Consider the following 21,761-nt stretch of genomic DNA (forward strand, 5'->3'; position numbering starts at 1 on the left):
GCATACGCACATACTCATGCACACCACACTCATGACCAGCACATCCCTATCAATTGTACCAACGGCGTCTCAAACACGGGCTCAATTGTGTGGCAGGCCTGCCTGGCCTCTGACCTAGAATATGAAGCCCACTGGTATCATCTGAAGAATCTGGGGCAGGCCCCATGTGCCCAGGGTCATGAGCAGGTCAAGAGGCTTGGCTTGTTATGACCATCGCTCTTCCTGTTCTGGTACTCAAAATAAAACAAGGGAGGAGGCAGGGGAATAGAGACCTGCTCTTCTTGGCTCATCCATGGATGAACATGATGCTAAGAGTCATAAAAGGCTTCCAGTATCAGAGGAACGTGATGCTAAGAGTCATATAGGGCTTCCAGAATCAGAGGAACATGATGCTAACAGTCATACAAGGATTCCAGTATTAGAGGAACATGACATTAACAATCATGTAGGGCTTCCAGTATCAGAGGTGGTGGGCAGAGACTGAAGGTGGCTAGAAGCCCACTTCAAGAGGAAAGCCACCCTCTCAATATGTGAGCAAAAACAGCTGCTCAGAAATGATGTGAGTGCCAAGCTGTCCTTCCGCAGGTATTACGATAACCGGCTGAGCCATCAGTTCTCAACCTGTGGGTCGTGACCCCTTGGTGTCACATCTCAGATATCCTGGAATAGTAGATATTTACATTACGATTCATAACAGTGGCAAAATTACAGTTATGAAGTAGCAATGAGATAATTTTACAGTCAGGAGTCACCACAACATGAGACACTGTATTAAAGGGTCACAGCATTAGGAAGGTTGAGAACCACTGGACTGGGCTGAGCTGAAGTGGGTGTCAGCTACAACATAAGGAAGATGGGAAGTCTCAGGCAAAGTCCGACTCACCCATCCATCAATGCCTACATAGTCAAGGCCAGCTTCCTTAGACAACCACAAGACACCACACAAACTGACTCGGACTTCAGCTGCTCATCTCCCATCATGAGCAGCTACGCAGCTCTGCAAGTCTGGCCACACGGACATGCTGGAAGACTTTCTCAGACCCCAGACCCCTCTCAATGTGTCCCCTGAAGACTAGTCCGGACCTCTGCACACCTGAAGAGTCCTTGGCTTGTGGGGTATCTGTATCCCCAATTGGCCTCTGAGAAGCTCCAGGGGGAGTACCTGACCTGACGAACCCTCAGGGACCCCAGGGAATGAGCTGATAGCTCAGAAACATATAATATTGAATCTGAATGTGTGGCCCCTAAAATTAATGAGTGAGATCCTTCCAGATTTCCCAGGAGAAAGCCTTCTCTGCCCTCTCCAGAACAGCTGGCGTCTTCTGTTGGCTTGGGCGGGATATTCATTCACTTATACAAACTGAGGCTTGCCAAGGAGCTGTGGTAGATCCTTGCAATCCAAGCACTCAGGAGGTTGAGTCTGGAGGATTGCTAGTTCAAGGCCAGCCTAGGCTATACAGTATGCCCTTGTCAGCTACAACCCAAACTAAAACCTGAGGCCCGAGGAGGTTAAATGAGTCAGGCAGACCATCTAAGTCTTTGCACCGAATTGCATCACAATTGCATAGGAAATCAGACCATCACACAATTTCACTCCATGCCTGTCTTCAGGACCAAACGGATTCAGTGGGTATACATCCCTGCAACTTGGAGAAGGAACAGGAGAGTCTAGAAAGACAAATCCCACAAAGGGATTTCCATGTGGCACACATACCCTTTCAGAAGCGCCAGCACAAAGGCACTTCAAAAGATGCTAAGAGGAGGATTTCAGAGAAGTGTCTTTGCTTATCACAGACACAAATTGTGCTTGAGGTGAATCCTACCCAGCCCGAAGGAACGCAACCTTCAGGACTTGTTGACTTCACTCCACCCTGCCTGACTCATTTCCTGTGTTGTGGGGACTTTTGAGCCATAGGCTTGCAAGCCCAGCCGCTTGCCCATCTGTCCCTCTGCATCCCAGAGAAGCCCAAGAAACAGTTCTGGGAAGAGCAGAGGCGCGAATGAGGGCTGAATAAGCAAAACCTCCCCTGACCAGCACCCTAGAAGGGGTTAGGACCTCACAGAAGCAAGTGACAACATGGCTACCTCACCCGAGCCAAATGGGACAGTGTGGTGAATAATTGTAGGTTTGGGGTCCTGGCCGCTCTACTTGGAAGCAAGTTTTGTGTCTCTCAGGCCCCAGCCTCCTCACTAGTAGAGCTGGATCAGGAACACTGCCAGCTCTCAGGGCTGCTTGTGGGGAGGACAGTGGTAGGGAGAAGGAGCTAGGCCCTGCAGAAAGCTGAGAACCATGTCTGACCATGGCCAACATGCCATCTCCAGGCTTTGGGGCCCATGTTCCCTAGGCAAATCCCAGGCAGTGGTTAGGGGATGATGATGAGCCACAGTTTATGACACAAACCACTGTGGCATGTGGTGAACAGGTAGCTTACTACAGAACTAAACAGGGCCAAGCCCCATTAGTCTACATCACTGAAGGCTGAGATGTGTCCTCGGGTTCTCATGATATACAAGCTCCAGGGCCCAGGTGACTTCGGAATGCAGAAGCTTTAACATTGGACTTAATTAATTCTCCTGGTCCTCCTCAAGCTCCATGAGCCCACCTACTGGGCAGCCAGACCAATCAGCAGCCCAGCCACGAAGGCCACACCCCAAAGCAGACACTGGGATCATGGCCACATCTGATCTTTGCGTTTATAAAAACGAATTTTAAATTACATCAATCAACTTTGTGGGTGAGAGAGGAATGCACAGGCCACTGTGCACATGTGGAGGTCAGAGGACATCTTGAGGGAGTTAGTTCTCTACTTCCACCATGTGCGTCGTGGTGATCAAATTCAGGTCACCAGGCTGTGGCAAGTGTCTCTAGCACCTGGGCTGCTCACTGGCCTGATCTTTGCATTTTTCCCTTTCCAAAAGATTCACCGTGACTATATGCAACATTCTCAACAATTAAAAAAATATTTTCAAAAATAACACAAAGCTTTATCTGAAGTGAGAGGCCGGAGGACAGGCAGAAGTGAGGAAGCCAGCTGAGGTGTGTGTGTGCTTCATGGAGAAGGTTTTTTTATTCCCAAATGAACTCAGGTAAAATCGATAGGAGAGCCAGGTCTGAGGGAAGTCACTTTGCATACCTGCATAAACTCTCCCCATGGTAGGGTCCCCCCACTTGTAATTTATTCCTGTGAATCAAGAACTACTTGGCTGATACACACAAAATAATGGGGGCTGTCATAAACACTTAATGCATCAGGGTGAGTTTCATGATGTCCTTTTCTGGGTTCTAAGTCATGCTTGGTACAAAGGGAACTCCAAGGAAGAGGAATGTGTCATGAAATGAGCTTCAGAGAATACTCCCAGTTGGGCTGGAGAGATGGCTCAGAGGTTAAGAGCACTGGCTATTCATCCAGGGGTCCTGAGTTCAATTCCCAGCAACCACATGGTGGCTCACAACCATCTATAATGAGATCTGGATACAGGCACACATGCAGACAGAACACTGTATACATAATAAATAAATACATCTTCAAAAAAATAAAAAAGACTACTCCAAGTTTACACAGGCTGGCCTATCCCTCCCGTCATCCTTACTTTTGAAACAGGCGGTTGAACTGGAGAATGTGAGCAGAGGCCAGCACGCCCAGCACATTGTCCACATTCATCTCCACCTCGTTCATGTAGAGGTTCTTCAGGGCCAGGGCGAAGGCTGGGGGAGCAGCAGCAGAGGGGAAGCCATTAGTGTGGGATTTGTGTGCCCACCCAGGGGTCTCACTACTCCTGTAGCCAGGCGTTGGTGTAGATGCTTGGAGGAAAGGTGAGCGCTGACTTGGGTGCAGACTACCTGGGCAGATGTCCACCTGGACCCGCAGCTTCCTGGGGAAGCTGAGGATGAAGGTGAGGACAGCTGATCTCCCACTATAAGGATCCTCCTTTGAGCCTGTCTTTGGAGTCTGTGTGTCAGATAACCACGGGGCCGACATGTCCCCCGACATATCTCCCCTAACCTGGGGTCCACGCCCGCCCCCCCCAGGAATGTGTCTTCTTGAATCTGTGGAGAATGTTACCTACAGGCTGGTGCACCTTTTCTCTAGGTCCATGCCATGGAGCTTAATGATGGGTCTCCCTTGGAGTCTGAGAACTTCAGAAGAGGCCAGGCACTTCCGGGAAGAAATCAGGATAATTCAGTGATTTAGAGACCAGACTGTCTGGCTAGAGGTCGGATGGACTTGGCCTCCTGGGAATGCAACACGTGCCAGGACGGTAGGGCTATGCTGTTGCAGTGTACTGTGAGGACCATGAGCTGTCTGTACCAGTGCCCCAGGGCATCATCTGTGGTGCTCCTGACCTACCTCCCTACAGACCTGTGTCATTACAGCATTGTCGTGCAAGCTGTGTTCACACAGATGACTGCCTGGGAAAGCTGAGGAAAGGTTGAGAACTCCGCAGGAACCTGCTACTGCTGCTGGAAGCCAGTCAGTGGGGACCAGTGTGGTAGGGGGCAGGCCAAACACTGTTTGGGAAGAAGGGTAGGCCTGTGGTGTCCCTGTACTCTACGGGTGTGAGCTCAGTAGGGTGGTTTCCCCCAGGTCTGAGAAGCCTGAACATCCTTCCCTTCCTGTATCTTGTCCCCTGACCAGTGGCCACATTGATCCTTAGGAGTGATCTGCTTTCCTATATGTGTCCCAGCCTTCTTGATCCTTCTTTCTGTGGACTGTTCATTCCCTCCCCACCAATTGTGTGTGTGTGTGTGTGTGTGTGTGTGTGTGTGTGTGTGTGTGTGTGTGTGTGTGTGAAAGCCAGGGGTTGATGTCAGATGTCTTGTCAATCACTCTCCACCCTTTTGTTTGTGAGGCTGGGTCTCTCGCTGAAATCACTTTGGCTCAGCTGGCTGGCCACTGATCAGGGCTTGCCCATGTCTGCCTTCCTGACCCCATCCAGAACTTGGGTTACAGATGTGCATGCATCTGGCTTTTCCTTATGTGCAAAGATCTGAAGGTGGATCCTGGTGCTTATGCAGTAGGCTCGGTACTGACTTAGTAGTTTCGAGGAAGAGCATGTATCTCTTGATTGCTATGTTTTGCTGTTCAGTTTTGTCTCTGGAAGGACTGACTGACTGTTCAGCGGCCTTCTCAGAATATGAAAGACGGGTTACATTACCGACTCTGGTGACTGCCGGGTCATTGACCTTCAAGGTAATGATGATCTTCTTCACAGGGGACTTTTCTTTGATCTTCTTAGGTGCCTGAGCTAGTGAAGAGAATGCAGTGTGAAGATGGAGAATGAGGCCCACCCACCCCATACACAGCCTGGGTCTTGGCCCATGTCATTTGTATTGTTAGTTTGATTGTTGGGTGGATGTATTTTAGCCGTGACAAGTTATTTTGAAATAGTTTGAGACTCACGAGAGGCTGCAAAGTGGCACAGGAGTTCCTGGGCCACTCTCTCCCTGCTTCCCCCAGTGATCTTAGCATTGCCAAGACGGTGACTGAAACCTGCATTGCCTTGCTGGACTTGCTTCCTGTGTCCTGCTCTCTGCCCCCCGCCTCTCACTGGACTTGCTTCCTGTGTCCTGCTCTCTGCCGCCCTCTCTGCCCTTCTTCCATTCCCCCCATCCAGGCAGTCTGAGGGCAAAGCAGGCCTCAGCCACTGGTTTTGGTGCCTGGGCTGCACGGGCAGAGCAAGTAGCAAGTGGGAACACAACCGGCTACCTGCTGCAGGATGAGCAGGTGACTGTGACATCACATGGTGGCCCTCTTCTTTTTAAAAGCATTATTACGCCGGGCGGTGGTGGCGCAAGCCTTTAATATCAGTACTTGGGAGGCAGAGGCAGGCAGCTCTGTGAGTTCAAGGCCAGCCTGATCTACAGAGTGAGTTCCAGGATAGCCAGGACTGTTTATACAGAGAAACCTTGTCTCAAAAACAAACAAACAAGCAAACAAATGTTATCACGTCCATATATCCATGGCACATCTGTAGGTCGGTTCTCTTCTTCCACCACGTGGGTCGCAGAGACCAAAATCAAACTTTTGGACAAAGGCAAGCACCTTTGCCTGCTGAGCTGTCTCACAAGCCTCATACGGTGGCTCTCGATGCTTTGCCCCATGGGTTTTCAGATCGAGAACCCCTGCCACCGAAGAGTTCTGGGTGAAGGGATGGGGCAGGCCAATTCATTGTTAGCTAGCCCAGGTACTTGGAGTTGTTCTAAACTGAGACTCTCAGAGGGCGTTTCCAAGAGCATCCTTTCTCCTTGGCACAGAGGCCAGAGCTTCGCCTATGATCTCAGGAGCTTCCTGGCCTCTAACTTCTCCCTAGGTTCTAAACTTACCAGTCTGGGTTTGCTTCCCTGAATAAGTGGTACTCTCTCCCTGCCTTTCTCCTTCTCTAGGGGCCTACACATGGGTCCCCTTCTCAGAGAGGCCTTCCTTGGCTGACCCTATATGGAAGACAACACCATTACCCCAACTACATGGCCTGTTTCTTCTCCAAAGACCAACTTACCACAACCTGCTATTATACCACCAATCTGCTGTTACACTTACTGGGCAGGCACATTGATGGTTCACTAGCCACACCATCCCCAAGATGTGCCATGGTCTTTCACACACTGGCCCTAAGTCAATATTAGCTGAACCGACAAAATGAATAGGTTCTAGCATCACAGAGCTCAAGACTGCATGAGATGGGAGCCAAAGAGGAAGTCATGCTGTGGAAAAATGAGCCAACAAAAGTTCCTTTTCCTCAGCATCCCCTTACAACCCTCTGACATTTATCTGTATTCAGACTTAACATTCAGCAGATATTTATGAAGTACCCACTAAATGCCATGCTTGCCTTCCTCTGTACCCACTAAGTGCCAGGTTTTACCAAGCTCTGGATCACTTTGCTCTTGGCCTGATTGCATGGTTTCCTGAATGCATGTTCTTGCCAGTTACTCACCCCATTGCAGAAAGCGAAAGACACTACACACAAATGCCTTGCACACAGTATACACACAGGAGGAGTGGCTAGTATTATAATGGATCATGCTGCTTACCATATTTTATCATTTTTTGAGGTGTTTTAATATCCCCCTAGATGCCTAGCACAATGCCTGGTAAAGCAGAACAGCCTATATTTTTGAAGGAAAAGATAATATGAGCTAGGACAGAGAAAGAGACAGACACACAGGCCCAACCTTCCCTCCAGGTTAGGTCACCAATACCCAGACAGATAGGAAGCTAACCATGCTCCTGAGGTCTGTGGAAATCAAGGCAGTCGGAGTGTGCTTAGTAAAAGAGGTCGTCTCCTTTGGATATCATCCTAGACAATAAACACTAGCTCCTAGTTCAGCTGCCCATCAATGTTAGGTAGAAAAAGGACGAGCAGCCATGGGAAGCCTCAGGAACATACAGCTCTTCAGCACTTTTCCAGAAGCCTCATCCATGCCAACTCCAGGACAGCGCACAGACGTTCCCAGGGAGACCCAAGCAATGATTGTGAGATCAGTGTGCAGCCTTGGGCTGGAGGCTCTGTTTACTTCTAAAGGCACAGAGAAGGTGGTGATGGTTGCATGAGGCACCCTGGGAATGCATGCCCTGGCACTTGTCAGTGTGTGTGGTTATGAGGAGAGCAGTGACAGTCGTGGACATGGAGTTCTCATTGCTATACCTTTTCTGGTATCTGCAGCTAGACTTTGTCACCAGCAGGGATCTTGGGTTAGAGGGGCAGGACCTAGTCTTTAGGGACACTCTTCTGGACCCATGAAAGATACCATGAGCACTGCCTCCCTTTCCACCACTGGCTCTCTTCCTCTCCAGTGTACTCCCTCTCTAAGTCATCAGAGCCTCCATTGATGACTCAGTAGGTGGTCTAACCTGAGCTCTGGGAAGATGGAGGAGTATAGCCCTGTTCTAGAGGACATGAGGCAAATGCTTAGGAACAGAAAAGACATCACAGGAAGGGGCTCAGGTCTCCTTGCTCCTGTGGGGAGTCACAAGTGGCTCACCTATCTGACTCCAGGCCAGTTCAGATGCTGTTAGGCCAGGTGGATGCTAGCAGGTAGGAGAGTGCACTCCAGGCTCAGGGAGGGGTCCTGACTGGGGACTCTGACTGCCTGGCTGGCTGTAGAACAGCAAAGCATGGATTCCACGACCTGAAAATACAATCTCACTTTGACCAGCAGCTGGCTAGCTTTGGAGACCATGAATTTTCCATTTCACCTGCTTATGAGTCAATTTTGAGTATACTCAGGCTGTTGCCCAAAGAAAATGGTCTTGTAACTGCTGAAGACATGTGGACTAGGAAAGAGGAGGGCCAAGGTGGTTAGGGTGCAAAGAGGAGAGAATAAAAGAAGTGAGCTAAATTCTTTTTGGAAGGAGATAAGTTGAGAAAAAGAAAAGAAAAATAGAACAGCGGGGAAGAGAACAGAAGGAAAAACACACATCTTAACCTCTAACCAGCATGAACAGGGCAAACAAGTCAGATTTCGGAACTATGCTTTCCTTCCAGAAAGTTCTTCATGAGATTCAACATAACTCATCTTGTCTACTCTAAATAGTAGGTAGGCTCTGTGTCTTCAGTGGCTGGGTAAGACTCGTTTGTTACAAAGGCAATAATGGGGATGTACTGAGCACTTGCTATATGCCAGGTATTGTTCTAGAACCCCACACCCATTACCTGCTCTAGGCTCCAAAGTCGTGCAACGAAAACTACCGTCCCACTTCACGACCGAGGAAGCAGGTTCAACTCATGGTGAGCACACATTGTAGAGCATGATTTATCACTAATGAAGATGACCATATGCCAATCAATGACCATGTTCTTCCAATCCTGAGGGTACCTGCAGCTCCAGTCCCAGGTCCCCTGGGAGATTACCTTTCAGAATCCTGTTCAGCTCCCTTGAGGGGTTTTTTATGTTCTGCATCAGGGCTGTCAAATAAAGCTTGGCCAAGGTCTCAGACTGAAAAATCTGAGGGTGATGGAGTTCCCACTTGAAGCCGAGGCATTCTAGAATCACGTCTGAGGAGAGAAAGTGATGCTGAGTCACACTTGGGAACACTGCTACCTGAAGATAAATAATAGGCTCCTCCCAATGGCCACAGTTACTCAGTAGATAGCACAGACAAGTGGCTTCCCAGGCCTTTGGGTAGTGTGGGGCCAAGCGCTTGCTGGCTTTGAGAGGGACCCAGTAACAATGTTATGGCAATCCGTGCTCTGAGGGTTGCTGACGAAGTTGTCGATTTCCAAGGCATGTAAGCTGCTCTCTAACTCAGGGGCTTGAAAACAGCTCAGAAGGACCTTTAGGGACCCTCTTGAGTGGACTCTCTTAGGGGGCTTCATATTGAAGTAAAATGGCACTGTAAAGAAAGCCTTTTCCAAACCATGGAATGCTTTATGTGGGGCTGTCCGACCTGTGTCTCTCATAGATGACTTAGAAGAGACCTTAATCAGAGGGCAGGTGAATGATGCCAGGTGAGGCATGATGGGGGTGGGTGAAGCATAAGGTGACTTAACTCTTACTGTTAGTGCAGAGCTGGGGGAGAGGCTGGTGAAAGGGACCATTGTTCTAAACCAGACATGACCTAGAAGGCCACTTGCTGTTTCTTGGCTTTGCCATTATTTTGACTGTGTGACTTGGGCACCTGTCTCTCCTTCTTGATATTGTCATTCACCAACTTAAGATATTGTTTCATGTTGGAGTTCAGAAGCTGAGTTTATGTCTCAAATCTTGGATGACCTCAGGTAGTTTGGTTATGCTGGGTTAGGGGGAAAAAAGTCCCATATATGTAGGTTGATTATAGGAAGGAACAGAATTATAGATCCAGCATACTCCTTCTCTGGTTATCAATCTCAACTTCTAAGATGGCCACTACACAGCAGATATTACTAATCTATCCTGGTGTTCTCTCTCCTCACCTGAAAGGTCTCAGACTGCTTCTCTAGATCCATTAGAGTTGGAGGATGAGAAGGAATTATTAGCTTTCCCTTGGAAAAGAAGCTGCCTCTGACCTCAGGCAACTGTTCTGTGAAGTTTAACCCCAAACAGCTCCTTCAAGAGGCTGGCTTTGGAGTAGGGGTGCGGCTAAGTGATAGAGTGCCTGCCTGGCACAGATGAGGGCCTAGGTTCAGTCTCCAGCATAACAAAAGACAGAAAAAAAAAAACCCACTACAGTTATCTTTCTACTTTCCTTACCTGGATCAATGGACCTTTTTCCTATCCTGATTTATGCTCCTATCACAGAAAAGTCCTTTGGAACAAGTGTCAAGCTGGGTGTCAATCATGACTCTTTAAATCCCAAAGGGGCAAAAATCCCGCTGCCTATTCCTGAATGCTATGTGTAGACTCTTCTAAAGGCTACTTACTGTTATCAGCGTGTTTGTCTTTATTGTGTCACGTGTATACATGCATGAGGAGCATGGATCCACTCCTCACAATGGAAGAGTGTTTACAGGTACCTGTTTCCTGTTAGACTCTGTGGTGCATGAGAAGTGTGGTTCGTGCTGGTTCTGTTCCACAGGGACCATAGTAGGGCCATGAAGTCAGCATAGTTCTGGTTGAATCCACTGGTGACCACTCACCTGCTTCCCCGCTTTCGGTGCCACTGTTTGCGATAGTCTCAGAGAGAAGCTTTTGGAATTTTGAAATGAGTAATCTTGAGAGAAAACACAAACAGAAGATCCAGAGGTTAATAATAAATCAAATTTTTGCTAACTATAACACTTATGAGAGGTGTGGGAGACAGCCTCTGTATGTCTTAACTCATAAGAGCCAAGAGTTGGAGAAAGAAGGGCAACATTCCCAAACCTTAAATGTCTGACCAGATAGGACCCAAAGGGCCATGTAGCTCCATCTAGCTACTTTTGGCTTTGCCATTACCTTGGCTGTGTGACCTGGGTTTCCCGTCTCTTCTTCTTGATATGATTATTGCTATTCAACTTTATGATAGTGTTTCATGGCAAGGTTCAGAAACTGGGCCACAACCCATCCTACTGTATACTTTACTAAAACATCAGTCCTTATATCGTCCATCTCCATAGCAGCCATCTACCCTTACAACATACATCATTCCAGTATCCCTACATTATCTATCCTTACAGCATCCATCCCTACAACATACATCATCCCTGTATCCCTACATCATCTATCTTTACAGAATCTATCCCTAAATCAGCACCTGATCACATCTCCTCTTTGTGAGAGTTTTCTCAACTCTTGACATGATTGATCCCAAATACTGATCCCTGTTCCTGCTAGTGAGCATGACCTACCAAGAAGATATTCAAGACTACCCTGCCTGTGGAATGACTTCCTTTGGAAAGTCTCTAGAACTTTAAACTCTAAAATGGCATACAGTAGAGTTTTCTTTTCTTTTCTTTTTTCTTCTTTCTTTCTTTCTTTTTTTTTTGGTTTTTCAAGACAGAGTTTCTCTGTGTAGCTTTACACCTTTCCTGGAACTCACTCTGTAGCCCAGGCTGGCGTCGAACTCAGAGATCCACCTGGCTCTGCCTCCCGAGTGCTGGGATTAAAGGCGTGCGCCACCACTGCCGGGCTGAGTATTCTTTTCTAGGACATTAACTGCCAATCTCAGGACAGCTGAAAATTAATATTACAGTCTACCCCAAACCCTACCCTGTTCCTCTACCCTGGTTCCTGTCTCAGGACATGGACCCCCAGGTACCCAAGCCAGCCAACTGGGCATGGTCACCGTATCTGTCTCCATGTGATGGAATGCTCTCTTCTGCCTGTTCACGTGCCCTTGCCTTCATCGCTCAACCGTTGTCCAGGCTGCTTCTCGTCTGCCCAGTCATTGCCAGTGTCCCAGCCTCTATCGAATCCTTTCTTTCTTCTTTCTTTCTTTCTTTCTTTCTTTCTTTCTTTCTTTCTTTCTTTCTTTCTTTCTTTCTTTCTTTTTTTTTAAAGATTTATTTATTTTTTATGTATACAGTGTTCTGTCTGCATGTATCTCTGCAGGCCAGAAGAGGGCACCAGATCTCACTACAGATGGTTGTGAGCCACCATGTGGTTGCTGGGAATTGAACTCAGTACCTTTGGAAGAGCAAGCAGTGTTCTTAACCTCTGAGCCACCTCTCCAGCCCGAATCCTTTCTTATCTCACCCCACACAACGTACAGAACTGGTCTTGTCTCTCCTGTTTGGGATCCACCCTTGTGTCCCCACAGACTACTGGCAAAGCTACAAGCTACTGCCTCACTATAACCTTGTGCCTCCCGCTCTGGTCGCAGCCTTTTCTGGCTTCCTGAATGCAGCCCCCACACACTCACAGGCCCCCTTCCTGTGCTGTGGGCTTTCTGGCTTCTCTCCAGGGGCTCTTACTAATTCTCTAGGAAAATCTTCATTGTTGCTTTCTCTGGGCCAGCACCTCCAGCCCCATAGATCCTCAAGACTGCCCCACTAAAACTTCTGCAATGTCTTCTGGTTGCCTGTCTACTCCTGAGTCTTTTACACAACCACAGGGTGTCTGTTTACTGCTGAGGCCCTGGTGCAAGTGTCCGTACCAGTGTTGGGTCAATGTCCGCTCAGTCTATGAGTGTAAATAGCCACGGTGATAATGCTTTTCACAGATGCTGTGTACTCTACATGCAGAGTGTAGAAATAAACTAAAACGAGTCACATATTCAGTTAAAAGATGATTGTCCCAAGAAAGTCAATCATCCAAGGGACACTTGTAGACCACATCTGGTCTGTGTATCCCAGAGTCCACTTGGGAATGCTGTTTTCCAGTGATTCAGAAGCCGTCATGAGCCAGGTGCATGGAGGCGGTTTGGGCAGGAGCCTGTTTCCAGAATAATAGTGACAGCATGCCACCCTTTCAGGACAGAGATGACTGCAAGTGACTCAAGCCCAGGAAGGCATGGGAGCCTGAGCTGTTTACTCAGCGTGAGTGATGGACTGGACCCTCATATCCTCCCTCAGTCACTTAAGTGACATGTCTGAGAAGAGCCGGGCAGGGTTAAGAGTTCAGACCATTACTTTAAATGGGACTGGTGGGTTTTGGAAACTCCAGAGCACTGTCCATGAGCTCAACCTGCCTCACAAACATCCCCATTGCCAGCTGAGCCAGGAGATGCCAGATGACAAAATGGCCACACTGCCTCTCCTTGGGTGTGACCACTGTTTACTATACAGGCTTTGGAGACCTCAAGAGCAGGCTCATTTGAGGATCACTTGTAGAATCTATGGTATAAACATCTCTTTACTCACCAGGAGGAAAAATGCCCTGTGAAGATGTGCCAGGGGGCAGTGGTAATGTGTTCATAGGCTGGCCCTTGTTCCCTTAAGTTGTGGCCCATGATGAGGAAAGAGAAAAGGGAATTCGAGAAGTTTCTCAGAGAAGTATAGGCCTCCTGCAACAAGCCACACATGGAATGCTGGCTTGATACTTAGGTGTCGGGGACTCCAATCTGACTAACTGGGAAGAATTACACAGACCTGGGTCCCAGTCCCTCCATTTTCTTCCACATGACCTTGGGACCTGCCTCTTGGTCTCAGAGCTTTCCTCTATAAAACGAAGATGGCTGGGCAGGGTAGAAGGCTGGATGTCTGAGGGGTCTGCCACTAAGTCTACACTTGGCTGATGTTTGTTCTTTTGTTTCCTCTATAACTCACGTCCTATGTCCCTAATCTCTCTCTCCCTGAACTGTACTCTGATAAAATAGCCAGGGGTCTCCTGTTGACATCCTCACCTCTTTGCATGACCTTCCCGTCCTTGATACGGACTTGGCGCTGTAGACAGGATGAAAGGGCAACACCAACCAGAGTTGCCAGCCAGGGATCAGGAAGGGCTCTAGGCTCATTGCCCAGCATGTCTGGATCTGTAGTGGGTGGGCCTTTCCTTTAAGTCTTGGGGGGGCAGAACCTCCCGTATGCTGCCTCTTTGGTAAGTGACAGTGTGCATGCACATATGCCAGAACCCCCCAGACAGCTTGAATTGTTTTTGAGTGTGTCTGTTCAAAGTTTTCCATGAATAATGTCATATAAGAGAACAGATTCAATTTGTATATAAGAATTTAGGGCTTGCCGGGCAGTGGTGGCACATGCCTTTAATCCCAACACTCGGGAGGCAGAGCCAGGTGGATCTCTGTGAGTTCGAGGCCAGCCTGGGCTACAGAGTGAGTCCCAGGAAAGGTGCAAAGCTACACAGAGAAACCCTGTTTCAAAAAAACAAACAAACAAACAAAAAAAGAATTTAGAGCTGTACAAAAGTAATCAATACTCCCGTGTCTCTCAGCCCTGGCCCCATTCTGTACTCTAGGCAAAGCCATCCACAGAGCTCTGCACAGCATCTCGAAGTGAGCAGCCTCCGAGTCCCCCACACCCTGGGAACCCACAGACACAACAAGCAGAGGTGGCCAGCTGGATGGCACCCAGGGCACTGACCAGTCCTAGGCACAGCTACAGATCCAAAATAAACGGGGGCTGGGAGCCGAGTGGCCCTTGATGCAATATGTTTACTACGGTTGGATCTGGCTCCTGTCAAAGTTGACAGTGACCCCAAGTGGGAGAAGCCACAATTACAACACAAGAGGCAGAGCCAGGACTTGACTGATGAGGTAGGAGCTGTGTGTGCTTTGGGAGACACATGGGTGCTACACAATACAATTCCAGACACTCACACGCACAGTGGCCTTGGAATGTGACAGCAGAAAGTCTCCTGGTATCTAAAGGTGCACATTATTAGGAATACTTCCTTTATTACCTAAATTAAATGTTGTCTATCAACATGAAAAATAAGTAAACAGAAAAACAAATAGAACCTTTAAGGCACTTTCCAAGAGTTTTTCACTACAGATTCCCACTACAAAGACAAAATTGCAATCCCCATGTTTGTGAAAGAAAATCTATCCCATCCCCCCACCCCATCATGGCAGACTCCACCAAGAAAATCGTACAATTTATTCAGAGTCTACTATTTGTAAGAATAATACTCCACTGGGCAGTGGTGGCACACACCTTTAATCCCAGCACTCGGGAGGCAGAGGCAGGTGGATCTCTGTGAGTTCAAGGCTAGCCTGGGCTACAGAGTGAGTTCTAGGAAAGGCTCCATAGCCACACAGAGAAACCCTGTCTCAAAAAACCATAATAATAATAATAATAATAATAATAATAATAATAATAATAATATTTCTAATACATAGCCTGTTGTAGTGCACCAGATTTAACCATCCATTCCAGTTTTCAAAGGAGTTTCCATCAGGACCATTTCACAGATGAGGAAAGTGAGGCTCAGTGAGGTTTGGCCATAACCTAAAGGTCATATTTAACCAGTCACTCAGCAAACATGGAACCAGCAGATCTTCCATGCCAGGTACTGTGCTGGGGCAGCCTTTGCTTAGACAGTCTTAACCATGAGCACGAGACAGGACTTCTGGTTCAGAGATTAGTGGCATCAAGCCAGGGCAAAAGCACCCAGAAGTGAAGGGTCCTTCTGCAATAAGTTCCTTTGCTGTGTCCTCAGGACAGGCAGAACTCACAATTTGGAGAGGTGATGGTCTAGCCTGATGCTAACACTACTTACTAAGAGAGGGAAGGGGAAGGGTGGCCTGGGTAGAAATGGGAATTCATGAGAATTCACGTCAAAACAGTTAGCCATGGTGCTTTTTCAAGAGATCTTTTGCCCCTGGATGATGAACTTAGAATCTGCTGAGGGTCCAAAGCTCATATATAAAGGGAAAGCTGCTCTTTTATCCCCATCAACAGACCTTGTCAGAGCAAGAAGTCACTTCAGACCCTGTCCATGCCTATGTAAGATCCTCTAGTGAAGCTTCCTTATAGACAAACCTGAGCCAGCCAGCCAGCGTGGTCTAGTCATCCAGTACCTCCCCTCCCTTTCTGGGCTGCCGTTCCCTGCCGTGGGCCTTCGGTCCTCCCTACCTGTCTGGGTTCTTCAGAGCGTCGTCAAGGTCTATGTTCAAAACATTGCACATCTGGGAGAGTGCCAGCAGGTCTCCACAGAAGTGCTCCTGGGGAAAACGCCACCGGTTGGTTCCACCAACGATCCGGCGCTCCAGCCGAATCCTGCGCTGCTTGATCAAAGAGAGAAGGGCCTTTAACTTTACACAAATGCCAGCTTCCCCAGACTGTGTAGCACAAAGAAAATCAACGCAAACTTTAAACTGCTGCTGAACTCTCGGACCTGGCTAGCATCCGTCACGGGGCACCTAGTCAAGATCAGGGTGCCGTGTTCTGTGTTTCAAACTATGAAGTACTTTGGAATTTGGGGTCTGGAACAAGAGCTTCCCAGGACAAAAAGGCCAATTGTTTTTTATAGGTAGCAAAGAATTCACAAGTAAGTATATTACTATGCTTCAAGTACTGTTCTTTGAGTACTTAGCCTAACATCAATCAGAGAGATAGTATGGACAGAGAGTTTTCTTTTTGTTAAAATACACAACACAAAATTCACCATTTTATTTATTTATAGTGTACAGTTCAGTGGCATTTAGTACGTTTATAATCTTGTGCAACCATCACCCCTATCTAGCTCCAGAACATCTTCATCACTCACCAAAGGACCCTGTATCCATCAGGCTCCCCATCCATCACCGTCTCCCCACGACAGGTGACCACTAAGCTCTTTTCTGACCATGGTTTTGCTCACTCTGGATAGTGCAAGTGTAGAATCTCACAGTGTCTGCCTCCTTTCAGTGGCCAGGTTTCCAAGGTTCATCCACATTATCAGCACTTCCTTCCTTTTCGAGGCTCCATGGCATTGCATTGTGTGACTCTACCACAATCTGTGCATCGGTCCATCAGCTGATGACCTTTGAGTTGTCCCTGACTCTAGCGTTAGGAATCGTGCAGCTAAGAACGTTCATGCAGTTTCCAACTCTCAGACTCATGACCCAGAGACACTTAGCAAGAAATTCTCACCATGAGGAATCCATGGGAATGGAAGCTGTCAATCTTAAGCCACCCAGGCACCAAGGGAATAGTGAAACTGTGGGATGTGGGATCTGAGTCTAATTCCGGCTATTGCCACTTAGTGATGGACAGCTTCGGGCAAGTCACCTTACCTTTTGAGCCCCTCAGACATCGTTTAAATTGGGGATTAGCTTAAATGGGAATGGGGACAAAGGTGATGATAGTGGTGATAATTATGATAATGATGGCAATAGTAGTGGCAGTATGTGTGGTGATGGTGATGGTGATGTCATTATGGTGATGATGGTGACGGTACTGATGGCAGTTATGGCGGTGAAAGAGATGATGGTGATGATGACTGAAGTGGTATGTTAATAGTTATGGTACTGATGGCAATGTCAGGGATGGTAGTGATTTGGGTAGTCATGGTGATATTGATTGCAGTAATGCTGGTGGTGAGGTGTTGGTGCTGGTGATGTTGGTATGATATTCGTAATGGTGGTGGTGGCAGTGACAATAACGGTGACAAAGATGGCGATCATGATGATACCACCTTAGTTTGGGAGTTACTGAGAGGATAAAATGAAACCTATTGGGAAATGTGTCTTCTTAGCACAATGCCCAGCGAGGTGACTGTACGCTGTGGACTGAGTTTAGCTGTGGTCCTGATGCAGTGAGGCACTAGCATGGATGGGCTCAGCCGTGGGGCTGCTCTCGAATTGCTGGACAGTGCTCCCTGGACTCGCCCTTCCCTGGAGTCAGCCGGTCAAGCTTGAGGCCTTCAGTGGTGCAGGCCCTGGCCCTTATGGGAACATAGGAATCTCACTGTAACCCTGTGCTGCTTGTCTTCCCATGCTGTGTGTGAGCGTGTGAGCATCAGTGCACATGTGTGGTGCCTGTGAGCATGAGCATGTGTGCATAGTCAGAGGCTGACAGTGGATATTTTCTTCATCACCCTTTGCTTTAGTTTCTGAATGAAGAGTCTCTGACTGAATCCAGAGCTCATCATTTCAGTGAGAACAACTTTCTAGCAAGTCCCAGGATTCTCCCGTCTTTTCCCATCCCCAGCACTGGGGGTGCTCAACTCATACTCAGGTTTTCTAAGGGTTCTGGGGGATCAAACTCAAGTCATCAGTCTCACACGGCAAGCTCTTTATCGACTGAGCAATGTGAATGAAAGTTTCCCTAGAAAGAAACTATGCCTGATGTTGAAATTTCTATGAGGTTGATTCATTGATGACGACCTCAATAACTATGGAGAGGTTGGAATGATGCAGGTCCAGAGCCTAATTACAATGGAACTTGGGCTAGCTTCAGTGCCCTTACTAGCCATTCCTTGCCTGCTTCTGTGTATGACACACCCCTGTGACTATCGGGTGACACATTTTGCAATGTATTAACAGCCTAAAATCTCAAAATGTCATCAGTTAACACACACACACACCAGTAGCAGATTTCCCCAGGTTGCTGTGACCCTACCTACCTGGTGGCAGCGTACTTGACAATGTATTGATTTATAATTTTCTGTGTTCTGTTAATATCAAATGTCGTGAAGCTGTTACCATGTCAGAAAACGGACTTCAGAGTAACCTAAATCTGTTTCCTGAGCCAAGATCATCTCCATTTGGCTCCAGAATAAACTATCCCTTATCCCCGTTGAGGGGAGGATTGCGGTTTTTGCATCAACAGCCATCTCCCCAGCCCTACCATTACCTGCCTTCTGGTGAAAGGATCCACTTACCGGATTCAACATTTTCATGAATGATAGTGGAGATGACACGGAAGGAAAGAGATGAGCACCTGGAAGATGAAAGAGCTAGAGCTGAACATTTCAACACGCTCCTGAAGCAGCTCATCAGAATATTGTAGCGGAGACTGAGCTAAAGAATCTCTATTTACCACACACACACACACACAAATAACGACAAAGCCTCAAGGGTGGGTCATGTATCAAAGCAAGACGGCATCTAGGCTTTCTGTTGTTAGCTCGCTCTGTGTTGGACGTGGGGCCTCATACTACCCAAGAGCTCCAGCCTGGAGCTCCACCCCCATGCCTGGGTTCTAAAGGCACATCTGTGGATAGATCTATGCCGTCATGTTGGAAAAGCCGCTCAGATGGAACGGCACAGATGATGACGTCTCACGTTGTCAAGAGGATGAAGATCAACGGATGGACGGCTGCAGGCAGGGTGAGCATGGAATTCTTTATTTGGATCAGGAGACAAAGGGGGAACTTTACCAATTAGTCCTCAACAACAGGTAGAACCTGGTCTGTGCTAGAGCCCAGTGGATTTATGATTACCTTGGCTTACAGGCCATGAAAGAGGACTGGTGGAACATCCATTCTTCTGTGGTTCTGAATGCAATTAGGGCAATTTGGTTACAAGCAACAGAAACCTATCTGATTAATGGGATGCCAAAAATAATAATAATAATTGTAGGAACAGGAGGGTAGGATTGCCTGAAAGATGCTCATGGGAGGAGGACACTCACAGACTCCCAGAAGGACCGGGAACTTCTACAGGGACTGAGGTACAAGCACCAAGCCTGTTTTTGTCAGAGGTTCCCACGGGGATGAATCAGTTCCCCACACCCTGTCTCTACGAGGTTCTGAACAAATTCTTTTTTTAAAATACATTTTAACTTTTTTATTTTATTTTATGTGCATTGATGTGGGGTTGTTGGATCCTCTGGAACTGGAGTTACAGACAGCTGTGAGCTGTCCTATGGGTGCTGGGAATTGAACCTGGGCCCTCTGGCAGAGCAGTCATCTGGCCCCTCTATTTTTTTAAATGTATACAGTTATTTCATGTGCGGCAGATCTCCTGGATCCAGAGTTACAGGCAATTGTAAGCCCCCATGTGGATGTTAGGGATCAAACCCGGCCTTCCGCAAGAGCAGAAAGCAACCTCAACAGCTGAGCCATCTCTCCAGCCCCTCGAGGTCCAATTCTTGACAAGTGGGTCCCACTGACCTAACTTAAACACCCAAGGAATTCTTCCAACTAGACTTCATGTAATGGGGGGCGCAGCAGTTCCCCAGAGCAAAACTGAGGAGAAGGGGAAGTGATGGACAGGGGAAGACATTAAAGTCTGTGGCCCTTGTGAACCAAGACCCTAAGCTACCCCCTGCTTTCCGAGTAGCATTGACCCAAACTGCAGCCGAGTGGCTCGGTCATGCATTCATTCTACAGGTGCCTTCTGTGGGGGAGCCCAGGGAGGGTTGCTTGTTTCTGAGATATGGCAGAGAGCAAGAATGGGCATGAGCTCTGCCTCATGGGATTCCCCTTCCATGTGAGCAGACAGAATTGTCTTTACCTTTACGATGAAGTATATTAAAAATAAACAAGCAAAAACACTGTAAAAGGTAACAGCTGGATCAATACAAAAACAGCAGGCAAAGAAAAGGGTGACAGGGGCTGGAGAGATGGCTCGGAGGTTAAGAGCACTGGGTTACATTTCCAGAGGTCCTGAGTTCAATTCCCAGCAACCTCATGGTGGCTCACAACCATCTGTAATGAGATCTGGTGCCCTCTTCTGGCCTGCAGGCATACATGCAGGCAGAGCACTGTATACATAATAAATAATTCTGAAAAAAAGAAAGAAAAACTTGACAAGGGTTTCATGGTATTTCATACAATGGATGCCTCGCTCTTCATTAAAATCGTCCCCTATCCCTAGTCATCGCAGCTGCTTCCTGTCTTCTAGTCCCAGAAACAGCAAGAGCAACACATACCACACACACTTCATACAGGTTGGTAGTTTATATTACTATATGTATGTATGTTACCAACATAGGTACCCAAACATGCATATATTTAAATATATATCTTTGTATGCTGCTGCATTTATTTCTACAAACCAGACCTTATAATGGAATTATGAATTACACTTGTTTATAAATTATAGTAGAGAAATGCCAATTCACCTTCCCCAAAGTTGCCACAGTTGGCACCCCAGCACCAGTTTTTAAGTACTAGGCTTATCGGTGTATGATTTTTTGCTAATCTGGTGACAGATGGCTTCGGACTGTTCTCATTTGAACTTCCCTGGCCACCAGTGAGCATGGGTGTCCTTTTACACATTATTCTACCGTTTACTTCTTTGTTCCTGGACTTTACTCTCCTCCCGGGCTGCTGAGGTTCCTGAGTGTTGTCCGGGTGCTTTCTATGCACAGTGAAGGGAGCACAAAGCTTTGTGCTTTATGTGTCTGCCCCGTGTGCTTAACAGGTGTGTGGCGTTCTCAGCATACCATTTGGTTTTGCTTTGTTTATATTTTCCAAATTATTGAACTGGGAATCATGTATGGGAAGCATGTTATGTGTGTCTCTGCTTTCTTTGACTGACTCTCATTTGAAAGCTTGTCTATCAAAGCAACCCCGGATGGGAATGCGTCTGAGTGGTAGAGCTGCAAGTGCATTGCCCTAGATTGAATCCTCAGCAACATGTGTGTGTGTATACATATGTGTTTGTGTGTGTGCGCGCGCACGCGCGCACACACACACACACACACACACACACACACACACACACAGACATGCATGCACACACGTACATGGTTTTTCTTTTTTTCATGGCTGGGTTTCTACATCTCTGCCCCCATAACCTGGAAAATACATAGCTGCTTCTCTGACCCGTTTTTCACATAGAAGTCAGAATGGCTTCTGCCTCCCTAGCCTAAAACCCTTGCCTACTTTCCACTGTCCTAGATAAGAGCTCTGAGTCATCAGTGTGGCCCAGAGGCATGTAAGGAGAGAGGAGGGGCTTCATGTGGACCTCATGCAGAGCTGGTCAGCACATGAAGAACTGCTCCTGCCAGGACCCTCCCTACAGAAGGCTCTTTCAGCTTAGAGGCTGCTGTCCAACTTCTGCTTCCTTTTCTCAAGTGTCTTAGTAGCTGAC

General features: G+C 47.6%; 1 protein-coding gene across 3 annotated transcripts in view; it reads right to left on the reverse strand.

The window, feature by feature from the left end:
• The window catches only part of Btbd16 (BTB domain containing 16), a 53,437-nt gene that overhangs the window by 31,112 nt on the left and 564 nt on the right, over window positions 1-21,761 (reverse strand). For 2 of the 3 annotated variants that reach the window (XM_037209894.1, XM_028868323.2), the window contains exons 2-7: window positions 18,602-18,660; window positions 15,871-16,022; window positions 10,558-10,631; window positions 8,854-8,997; window positions 5,158-5,247; window positions 3,592-3,706 (exon numbers count right to left, since the gene is read on the reverse strand). In XM_037209894.1, the coding sequence (XP_037065789.1) occupies window positions 3,592-3,706; window positions 5,158-5,247; window positions 8,854-8,997; window positions 10,558-10,631; window positions 15,871-16,022; window positions 18,602-18,619 (593 nt within the window). In that variant the 5' untranslated portion in view covers window positions 18,620-18,660. The remainder of the gene's footprint in view (window positions 1-3,591; window positions 3,707-5,157; window positions 5,248-8,853; window positions 8,998-10,557; window positions 10,632-15,870; window positions 16,023-18,601; window positions 18,661-21,761) is intronic. The other variant, XM_037209890.1, reaches the window with a different exon arrangement.

Source organism: Peromyscus leucopus, chromosome 1, assembly GCF_004664715.2.
Source record: "Peromyscus leucopus breed LL Stock chromosome 1, UCI_PerLeu_2.1, whole genome shotgun sequence".
Taxonomy (NCBI): Eukaryota; Metazoa; Chordata; class Mammalia; order Rodentia; family Cricetidae; genus Peromyscus; species Peromyscus leucopus.